General features: G+C 38.6%; 1 protein-coding gene across 1 annotated transcript; it reads right to left on the bottom strand.

The window, feature by feature from the left end:
• Nucleotides 1-95: 95 nt before the first annotated feature.
• Nucleotides 96-10723, bottom strand: srsf4 (serine and arginine rich splicing factor 4). Its single transcript, XM_061983297.2, has 6 exons — nucleotides 10517-10723; nucleotides 8956-9155; nucleotides 6071-6180; nucleotides 4793-5007; nucleotides 4653-4730; nucleotides 96-853 (listed from the first exon to the last, which is right to left on the bottom strand). Exons 1-6 carry the CDS (start codon nucleotides 10621-10623, stop codon nucleotides 418-420), a joined length of 1146 nt encoding a protein of 381 aa, XP_061839281.1. The 5' UTR covers nucleotides 10624-10723; the 3' UTR covers nucleotides 96-417.
• Nucleotides 10724-11820: the final 1097 nt, after the last annotated feature.

The raw sequence follows: 11820 nt of genomic DNA, 5'->3' as shown, positions 1-11820 counted from the left end.
TTTCGGCCAGTGCGACTTATACTCCGAAAAATACGGTACATTGATTTGAACATTAACATAATTCGCTCTCAGAAAAATTCCTCTAAACTAGACCATTTTTTTTTTAGTTTTGACTTTTAATCTGAAAGAAACGGTTACAAGAATTGAAGGTGAAACATTATACACATATTCCAAGCGAGCACAGCAGAGCATAAAGTAAACTTCTACATCGGAGGACAAAAAAGGGCTAAAAATGTACGTCCGGGTTATAAAACTATCAGACTGCAACTTAAAAGAAAGTTAAATCCATTGGACCTAGGGTAAAAGCAAATGAAGTTGAGGTGCTTGGAGTCCTACAGCTACTTATCAAAAAGTGTTGGGGGCGGGGCCAGGGGGCACTAGGTGAGGTCAGGTGACAAACAAGTCCACAACCAAAAACTATGAGCGGGAACGAGAGCGGGACTGGGAGCGGGATTTAGAGCGAGACACCGAGCGGGAAGCGGAGCGGGACTGGGAGCGGGCTTTGACAGGGGAGGGGGAGCGGGACTTGGATTTAGACCTGGCTCTGGACTTGACGTCAGCGGGGGAGCAGGAGCGAGAGCCCCTCTCCTGGTCGCCTGCCTCGTCGTCACTCTTGGCCTGGTCGCGGCCTTTGGAGACGGACTTCCTGGAGAGGGAGCGGGACCTGGACCTGGACCGGGACCTGGAGTCCTCCTTCTTGCCCTTCCCGTCCTTCTTCACCTTCTTGCTTTTGGGGCTGCGACTCCTGCTCAGGTCTTTGTCCTTCTGGTCTCCGTTGCTGCGCTCGTCTTCTTTCTTGCTCTTGCTTTTGCTCTTCTTGCTGTTGGAGTGACTGCGGGAGCGAGAAGCAGGCCTGCAGAGGAAGACCAAAACACTGGAATGATCGTCTTGATCCATCACAACAAGGTACACAGTTCTATCAAGCTACAGTTCCGTTGTAATGTGTTGAAGTGAGTGCTAACTGTGTTTTGGTAGCAGTTCCGACCACTTTAAAATGAGAAAAACTTCAATCTGGTGGGTTCCAAAGCTATTTTTTAAAGCAGACTGGTCATTAAAAAGTGGTTTTAAGAAGCAGAGCAGGTGTTGGCAACACCCACACATCCCCATGGAGAGGCAGCAGGCTGCTTTGCCAGCAACATGCAAACTAAATCCTTTTTTTTAAATTAAGCAATGCGTGAAGGAGACACTTTGCCCACTCCTGGCACACAACACTGCGTATATTACTGCTTGAAATGTGAGCAACATGGCCTGGTAGGACAGAGTTAGCGAGCAATATTTGTTTCCATAGCGTTTGGGAACTAGAAGCCTGTAAGTAGAAATACATTTGATGTGAATTTTGTTCCGTTAAAATCTAATTTGTACAAGTTTAAAACTGTTTCGATGCTAATTTGGTAGCCTGTGAATGGACATATCCATCATGTGTACTTGATTGCTTAATTTACCAATGTACTTTATTCCAAACCACTTTTTTTTTTACTACGAGTCCTACTGGGGATGTTCCAAAAAAGAACATGATCACCATTGCCAATTAGTGCCTTTTATTAGTTCAGTGACCACGAGCCGCAATCACCTTTTTTTTGTTCCCTGGTTGACTAGCCAGCAGAGAATTGTGTAAGTTAATAATCATCTCTATTAAACGCTAGGTCTTAGTATGAGGACTAAACATGTCATATATGCTGGCTCAGCATAAGTGCATAGTAAAGTTTAAGGAAAGTAAGCAATTAACAAAATAAGAGGTGAACCTAAAATTGTTTTTAAATTTTAGCTTTAGACTTATTCTCATCTACACATGCCCATGTAATGTACCACACATTTGTTGTTTTAGTAACATTAAAAATGTAATATTACACACTATTAACTAGACCCACTATGGACTGGACTCTTACACTATTATGTTAGATCCACTATGGACTGGACTCTCACTATTATGTTAGATCCACTATGGACTGGACTCTCACACTATTATGTTAGATCCACTATGGACTGGACTCTCACTATTATGTTAGATCCACTATGGACTGGACTCTCTCACTATTATGTTAGATCCACTATGGACTGGACTCTCACTATTATGTTAGATCCACTATGGACTGGACTCACACTATTATGTTAGATCCACTATGGACTGGACTCTCACACTATTATGTTAGATCCACTATGGACTGGACTCTCACACTATTATGTTAGATCCACTATGGACTGGACTCTCTCACTATTATGTTAGATCCACTATGGACTGGACTCTCACACTATTATGTTAGATCCACTATGGACTGGACTCTCACTATTATGTTAGATCCACTATGGACTGGACTCACACTATTATGTTAGATCCACTATGGACTGGACTCTCACACTATTATGTTAGATCCACTATGGACTGGACTCTCACACTATTATGTTAGATCCACTATGGACTGGACTCCCACTATTATGTTAGATCCACTAAGGACTGAACTCTCACAATATTATGTTAGATCCACTATGGACTGGACTCTTACACTATTATGTTAGATCCACTATGGACTGGACTCTCACAATATTATGTTAGATCCACTATGGACTGGACTCTCACACTATTATGTTAGATCCACTATGGACTGGACTCTCACTATTATGTTAGATCCACTATGGACTGGACTCTCACACTATTATGTTAGATCCACTATGGACTGGACTCTCACACTATTATGTTAGATCCACTATGGACTGGACTCTCACACTATTATGTTAGATCCACTATGGACTGGACTCTTACACTATTATGTTAGATCCACTATGGACTGGACTCTCACAATATTATGTTAGATCCACTATGGACTGGACTCTCACACTATTATGTTAGATCCACTATGGACTGGACTCTCACACTATTATGTTAGATCCACTATGGACTGGACTCTTACACTATTATGTTAGATCCACTATGGACTGGACTCTCACACTATTATGTTAGATCCACTATGGACTGGACTCTCACACTATTATGTTAGATCCACTATGGACTGGACTCTCACACTATTATGTTAGATCCACTATGGACTGGACTCTCACACTATTATGTTAGATCCACTATGGACTGGACTCTTACACTATTATGTTAGATCCACTATGGACTGGACTCTCACACTATTATGTTAGATCCACTATGGACTGGACTCTCACACTATTATGTTAGATCCACTATGGACTGGACTCTCACTATTATGTTAGATCCACTATGGACTGGACTCTCACACTATTATGTTAGATCCACTATGGACTGGACTCTCACACTATTATGTTAGATCCACTATGGACTGGACTCTCACACTATTATGTTAGATCCACTATGGACTGAACTTTCACACTATTATCGAATGTTTGTTAAAATGTGATCTACAAGGTGAAACTAATGACAGAAGTTCATAACATGCAACTCAAGACCGGGCTGTACAGTGCCAGCATTTCAGTCTACATTTGCGACTACAAATAGGTCATGAAAGTATTGGGGGGAAAAAGTAGCACATGTGCTAATACAGATTTTACCTGTTAATTAGCATTTTGCGCCTGGAATAAATCCATTCAAATTTGATCAAACCAGAGTAAATATTCACCCATCTGTATAGCATGTGTGAATTCAACTTAAACCATAACCAAATGTACAAGTGATTGATGCATGTCATTGATCACTGTGTGTCCCTCCTGTGCACAGAGCTGTGTTTGAGCTCCAAGACTTCCAAGAAAAACACGATCTGAGTTGGAGGAACTGGTCAGTAAAGCTGCTGCTGTTTAAACATGTCCTCTTAAATCAGCACTTCATTTCACGTTTAGCTCTTTAGTGTTTTTGTTAGCTGAAGAATTGAGCATATGCACATGCAATATCTCTAAAAATGCCAGTAATGTATCTTTGTAAGTTTTACTAAAACCCCAAAATAAAAAAATCAGGGCATGGTGAAGATATTTAGTTACATCAGCGGACATTTCCATTTATGGGTTAGTTTATAATCCAATCCACTTTGTTTATATAACACATTTCAACAACAAGAATGTTTCCAAAGTGCTGCACAGCCATGTTAAAAACTATATTATGCTCCACCTATGACTGAATAAAAACAAAAAATAAATAAATATAAAACCAATATAAAAATAAATATGATTAAAAACGATTTAAAAAAGGGTAAAACCAATTAAAACAGTAAATAGAAAAAAAAAAAGTTTATAGGCCTAACTATAGCGATATGAGTTTTGGTGTATATTGCCCAGCCCTACACTGGTGTTAGCATGATGTGTTACAGAACATTGTCTATACTGTATGTATGAGTGTACCTTGTTGCAGTGTTAATATTGAAACTGTGCCATTTAATAATTCTACCAACTTTATGTTTATTTAGCAGCACTGGTTCTCAGAGTGAAAAAACCCAAGCATACAGCCCTACAAGACATTTAAAGCCTTTTGCTATTGATGTTGACCATGGCTTAGTTTATGAAAACCTCATATGGAAAATGTGGGTTTTCAAAAACCAGGCCTGTGATCATAAAAGCAATAAAGGCTTGACATCTCTCACTGCATGTCATGAGTTGGTTTCACATTTGAAGTTAAATTGCTAAATTGAATGAAGTTTTGCACGATATTCTAAATGTTGGAGTTGACACTGCCAGTTGATTCTCACCTGGAACGGGAGCGACTGCGGCTGCTGCTTTCGCTGCGGCTTCTGCTCTTGCGAGACCTGCGGCTCCTGGAGCGGGACCTGACCGTACAAAGCGGCGTTAACCCAATCCAAAAACAACCCCGCCTCAAACCCGTTCATACCTGGAACGGCTTCGGCTGCGCGAGTAGGAGCGCCGGCGTTTGGCGCCCGGGCGGTCTTCGATGAGTCGTATCTTTCTGCCGTTGACCTCGGTGCCGTCCAGCTTCTCCAGAGCCCTCTTCATGTCCGAGTACAGCCTGAACTCAATCACCCCCTCGTTCTTCCTTCCCTTGTGCGTGTCTGCGTACGTCACCTCCCCTGCTTGCCTCATGTAATCCTGCAGAAAAGCACGCTTAGATGTTGGCAGTTTGCCACGAGAAACACCCTCGTGTGGTGTTCGGGTCTGTGGGACCCGTTTTCATTTTGTACTAAAAGAAAAATGATACAATTAATAAATGTTTCAAACTGAGATTCACTGACTTTGGCTCATTTTCTGTGAAGAACATATTCAGAATACATATTTAATGACCACACACATTTCTATTACATATAAGATGTCCGGCTCCACGGCTTATAGAAGTGTGGAAATTGATGTTCTGTGTAAAACAAACAAAAACACACAAAAAACAAAAAACCACACAAAAAAACAAACACACACACAAAAAAACAAACACAAAAACACACGCACACAAAAAACAAACAGAAAAATCACACACACAAAAAACAAACAAACACACAAAAACCACACTCACACAAAAACAAACAGAAAAACACACAAAAAACAAACACGCACACAAAAACAAAAACACAAAAAATAACCGAAAAACACACACAAAAAACAAACAGGAAAACACACAAAAACACACACACACACAAAAACCAACAGGAAAACACACACCCACACACAACTAACACAAAAAAACAAAAACAAAAAACACAAAAAAACAGACAGTAGGCCTAGAGGAGGACAGAGTGTAGGTACACAGAACATCAGAGGGTCAAATGTGCGAGAAAATGAGAGCAGACAGTGTTGACAATGTTGCAACCTTGTGTGGGAACCGCAAGTGCAGAAACACAAAAGAAGAATCCCTGTGGGATGCAGAAACTGGCAGGGAAATTTTCCGTGCAACGTTCATATTGTTGTTACTCAGCCAGCGTTTGTGGGTCTGATGGACCTGTTGCATTTTGTGGCTTTTAATGCCTCACAATCAAACACTTTTATGTTCAAATACTGAACAGATGTTTATGGGGATATGGTAAACATCTGTTCAGTATTTGAACATAAAAGTGTTGGATTGTGAGGCATTAAAAGCCACAAAATGCAACGGGTCCATCAGACCCACAAATGCTGGCTGAGTAACAACAATATGAAAATTACACAAGGGTTAAGGGAAACCTACCTTTAAGTCTTGCCAGCTGCAGCGACTGGACAGGTTCTCAACAATAAGCCGATAGTCTGTCCTGATAGGTGGACCGTACCTGTCCTTCCCATAGCGTCCTCCATAGCCACCTTGCAAGGTAATAGAGAGCATACCAAATAAGGACCAGGCACCGACTGGGATGCTGACATTATTCTGAACTACTCTATAAAAATAATGGCTTATAAATACAAAAAAAAAATATATATATATATATTTATATAAATGTATTCATTAAAACTGTCTGGCTAACCTATATCTTTACATTAAAATGCAACTAATAAGACATAAAAAAAAAAAAAAGGATATTTAAAAATGTTATGAGCAAACAAGCTACAACAAATGACTGTTCATTTACAATACATGTTTTTTTAGGCTGAACCCACATCTGTTCCTAACCCCCATGGCATCCTCACCACCCGGCCTGGGCCTAATGGCAATAGCGGTCTTCATTCACAATGGCTCCCTTTTTTGGTCTGCCCAGGGGCCCAGAATGGTCAAACCACACTCTTGGAAAGGGGGGACACCATGGCCAGCAATAGGGCGGGCATCAGCAAAGGACGCTTTCAATTAAAACATTGAGGTTCTTTGTTAAATCTTTACCTTTAAAATTGACAATCATTTAATAGAAATTAAAAAAAAATGAATGGAATTACACACATTTATCATTTAGAAATGAATTACAGTGCTCAAATGAAATGTTTTCCTTTTTAAACCATTTTACAAATTCATGGTTTACTGCAAGGAAGTCATTGGTGGCTTGTGAGCACTCACGATACACAAAGCTGAAATTATAGATAGAGACTATATTTGATATCATTTCTATAAATTTGGCCACCGATACAGATTTTAATACTATTGTTGACAGCAACAAGCAAACTTATTTTTATCATCACCAAGTCCTTTTTTGTTTTTGTTTACAAACTTGGAAAATATGTCCCTGAAAACAGGACTTTCAAGGCAAAAAGATGTAAATCGGAGCCAATGGCAGTCTCTCATTTTTAGTTATTATGCACAATTAACTTTTGTTCAAAATAATGTCATGTAATAAGGGACAAAAAAATACTTTATTTTTGACACCGCCAACCTGTCGACAGGTGTGATCAAAAATGTAATTAGTCAATTATCTTCCAACAGAAAATGATACTGGTAGTGGACATGGCACAAGATTAGCACATACCGTACTTTTCGGATTATAAATCGCACCGGCCGAAAATGCATAATAAAGAAGGAAAAAAACATAAGTCGTACTAGAGTATAAGTCACATTTTTTGGGGGAAATTTATTTGATAAAATTCAACACCAAGAACAGACATTTGAAAGGCAATTTAAAATAAATAAAGAATAGTGAACAGGCTGAATAAGTGTACGTTATATGAGGCAAAGTAATTTATATTCATCTCCTTGGCAACTACCTGGGCGTAATTTCACACATAAATCACTCCAGAGTATAAATCGCACCCCCGCCCAAACTATGAAAAAAACTGCGATTTATAATCCGAAAAATACGGTACTGACAAATTAGGAGCCTTTTTAACCCATTTTGAAATGGTTCTATTGTCATTTTTATGACAAATATATTTTATTGCAGGATACCAGGTGCAAATGAATGATGGGTTCCCCACTTCTCTGTGAGCGCTTTGAGTATCTAATAGAAAAGCGCGATATAAAATCTAATCCATTATTATTATATATGCTGAACACAAGGCATAAAAAAGAATGACTTGTGCTTGGTATTTTATGTATTTATTTTTTATCCATTCATCTTAGTACCAATTTTCTTATGTTTTTATGTGTCATTATGAATTTGCACTAAATGAGTTTGCTTGCAATTTTGTTGACAATAAAGATATATTATATTCTGTACAGTACAGGCCAGAAATTTGGACACCTCATTCAATGCATTTTCATGACTATTTACATTGTAGATTGTCACATCAAAACTATGAATGAACACATGTGGAGTTATGTACTTAACAAAAAAAAGGTGAAATAACTGAAAACATGTTTTATATTCTCGTTTCTTCACAATAGCCACCCTTTGCTCTGATTACTGCTTTGCACACTCTTGGCATTCTCTCGATGAACTTCAAGAAACCTGAAATGGTTTTCACTTCACAGGTGTCATAGATGTGGTGCCTTTAGTGACAATGTAAATAGTCATGAAAATAAAGAAAACACATTGAAATGATGAGAAGGTGCGTCCAAACTTTTGGCCTGTACTGTATATTACAAAAAAAAAAAAATCGATTAAAAAACAAACTTTTTTTTATAAATAAGAATCAGTTTTTAAAACTACATTTGCAACCAGAATCAGCTTTTCCAAACTGTTTTGAAAAGGTTTCATTATAATCTTCATACAAAATATAGTAAATCACTGCAAGAATCGTGTTGAATCGAGATTTGATTCCGAATCAAATCATCGCCCCAATTATCGGATGGAATAGTTTGGTGCCTTAAGAATCACACTCCTACTTGCAATATACATTTTAGGCCATATTGCCTCTTAGCTTAAAATATCGACCAACTGTCACCGATTGGTTACATTTACAAGACAAAAAACGGGATGTTCTGTAATGCCTGCTTTCAGAAACCCTAAGGGCCATCAGAAAACTGCATGTCTGACACCTAAACGGTTGAATGCGGATTAGGGAACTTGCTTTTACAGGATTCCTCCGCTTTAATAAAAACAAAAAAAGTTTTATATTAATTAGCCTACATCGGACTACATTATTATATCAAACACTTGTTTCGGGTTGAATGCACATAAGCCACCAAGGACAAAAATTTAGCGATCAATATTCACCTAAAAAAAATAAATAATAAAATATAGATGTGAACAGAAAAAGGTACGTTTGGGAACTTACTCCTTCCTCCGCCGCCGCCGCCACCCCCACCACCGCCGCCTCCTCCCCCACCACCACCACCACCACCACTGTATCCGCCATCACGGCGGGGACCTTTGGTGTGCTCCACAATGACTCGCTCCCCGCACAGCTCTTTGCCGTTTAGGTCGTACACGGCATCGTCCGCGTCGCGCGGGTCATCAAATTCAACGAACCCATACCTAGATGAGAAGAGGGAAAACATGTTCAGAATTGTTTAATATATAGATAACTAGAAGAGGCCATTCCTGAAGGAATTGCATGTGAATGCGCCAATGCTGCAGTTGAAGTGAAATACTGACATAATATAGTATGAATGTAAGAATGTTGAAGAGCTGACACTGAACAGAAATGCTAATGGAATGTAGAAATGGTTTGAATATTGGAATGGTTTAAATGTTGAAGAGTTTGAATTTTCAGGAAAACCGGAATTTGGTTTGGAACTTGGGACAGTGTTAGTTTGAATGTCCAGGATGAGTGGAATGTGTTAAAGGTGGAATGGTTTAAATTGAAAAATGGCCAATTCATTTTGAATGGGGAAAATGACTATTTGAAGTGTTGAAGTAGAATGTCTGAGCGAGTTGAAATGGTTGGTGTAAAAATTTTTTCCAAATCGGTCGAAAAATGGTATTACGGCATTCCTGGAATTTCGGGAAAACCGGGAATTTTTCCAGTTAAAAAACAACTTTGGTTTTTTTTGTCCTGATTAAAAGGAATGTTTTGACAGTGGTACAGTTGAAATGCATTGAAAAATGTGGGAGGAGTGGTCGCCAGAAAAAAAGGGTGGACATAGGGCTTTGGAAAACCAGGAATTCTGGAAAATCCTGGAAATGTTTGGAACTTGGAAAAAGGGGACATTTGAATTGCATGGTGGAATAGTTTGAATAGGTTGAAAAATTTGGAAATGGTGGAAGTTAGAAACATGGCCAATTCATTTTGAATGGGAGAAAATGTCCGGGAAAAGCTGGAATTCTGGGAAATTTGTGGAACTTGTCAATGGAAAGTCCGCGATTCCTTTGAAGTTGGAACGGTTTGAATCGGGTGAAAAATGTGGAAAGTAGAGCGCGCCAAAATCTGGAGAAGAACAATAATAATAATAAGACGAACTTCGGAGCATCCACACAATAAGAATAAGATGCATTTTGGTGTAGAAAACCATGTGTGAATGCTTTAGAGCATTTCCACAATTATCTAATACATAACAATGACAATTACATACTAAATAAAAATAAGTTATATAATTTATTTTCAATCACGTACGAGCACGCCGTGACATTGCCACGTCTGGCGTTAGCGAGCCCGGTTTGTAGCAAACTGGCCGAAAAAGAACGTTAGTGACAACTTTTCGCATGTAGAAGCATAAAAATACAGTGTATGAAGCACATTCCTCGACAAATATTCCGGTGAAGTTAATATATATTACAAGAAGAAGGCAGTAGGTTAGACGCGGCCTACAAGGCCGCAGACAACAAAGTTAGCATCAGGCTAACTCGACATTAGCATCGGCGTGGGGGGGTTATCGACAAAACCGCTGAAACGTTACCCGTTTTTTAAATCGACTTCGAGTATCTTCCCGTAGCTCTTGAAGAACCGCTCCACGTCCTTTTCCCGGGCCCGGTAGCTCAGCCTTCCGATGTAAACTCTCGACATTTTGTGTAAGAAAAAGCAGCAGACTGAAGAAGAGAAGAGAAGCTAGCGAGCAGCTTTATCCGCACAAAGAGGCTGCGCCGAGAAGGGCGGGACTTACTTTCTTCTTCTACTATTACATTTCAATGTCATCAGTACGTTAGTTGCACTACCGCCACCCTTTGGATGGATGTCCAATCAACGTACATTAAAACAACTCAAAACTCAGTTAATACAAATCGTTTGCATTATTTTATTGACTAGAAATCTAACTTACGTTTGAATTAAAATACATATTGAACACAAACACTCTTTCTGCGGTGGATTTGACTCGTTTAACACCGCTTTTCACCATAATGACTAAAAATGGATTCGCATTTGAATTGAAATAAAATATTATTGAACACAAACACCCTTATGGTGCGGGGTCAGTCTATGTTCGGGGAATTTACATTTCCTTTCATAAATTGAAAGTAAAAGACGACTGTTTTTTTACGTTTTTAAAACAAACAAAGAAAATTCAAAAGAAAAAGTTTTTTTGGTGTCGAAGAACAATAACTGAATCTAAAAACAGTTTGATTTTCATTTTATATATTTCATATAACGGAAAAAAACAAACCAAAACGGGTGTTTTTTCTAACTGTAGGTTTTTCATATTCTGACACCGGAAGTTATGAATTTCAAAGTAAAAGCAGGGATACTGCGGTACCCGTGTGCCTGGCTACGGAAATTATTTAAACATGGCACAACGATGACTGTATACGCACATATCTCACGAAAGTGGAAAGCAATAAAAAGGATTTGATCACGCACTATATAGTACAACAGTATTTTTTTCTAAAATTCCAATCCGCTGTCTTGTTGTTCAGTTTCTGTTTATTTGTGCGTCGATATATATATACATAGACGGCAGTTTTCGTCGTGCCATGTCCAAAAAAACATGTTTTATTTACTTGTACGACTCCAAAAACATTTTAGACAGAGTCACAACAAGCTAAAACTGGGTACCGTAGTAATTATTCCCGCTTTTACTTTGAAAATACAACTTCCGGATTTTTTAGCTGGTTCAAATAGCATTTTTTGGTTTGTTTTTCTGTTTCTGTTTACTAGGGATTTTTAATTTTTGTTATATTAAAAATATATATAATGAAAATCAAACAGGTATTGTTATTCGAGACCAAATAAAAAATTAAAAAATTAAAATAATCAAAAAACACATTT

This window comes from Nerophis lumbriciformis, linkage group LG21, assembly GCF_033978685.3.
Source record: "Nerophis lumbriciformis linkage group LG21, RoL_Nlum_v2.1, whole genome shotgun sequence".
NCBI classification, from domain to species: Eukaryota; Metazoa; Chordata; class Actinopteri; order Syngnathiformes; family Syngnathidae; genus Nerophis; species Nerophis lumbriciformis.
This window is presented reverse-complemented; position numbering and strand designations above follow the sequence as displayed.

Coding starts and splice junctions, on each gene's coding strand:
- srsf4 (XM_061983297.2), bottom strand. CDS start 10,623: ATGTCGAGAGTTTACATCGGAAGGCTGAGCTACCGGGCCCGGGAAAAG. Junction 6,181..8,955: donor CGGCGGCGGCGGAGGAAGGA/GTAAGTTCCCAA, acceptor TTACCTTGCAAG/GTGGCTATGGAGGACGCTAT. Junction 854..4,652: donor CGCAGTCGCTCCCGTTCCAG/GTGAGAATCAAC, acceptor CTTCCTCTGCAG/GCCTGCTTCTCGCTCCCGCA.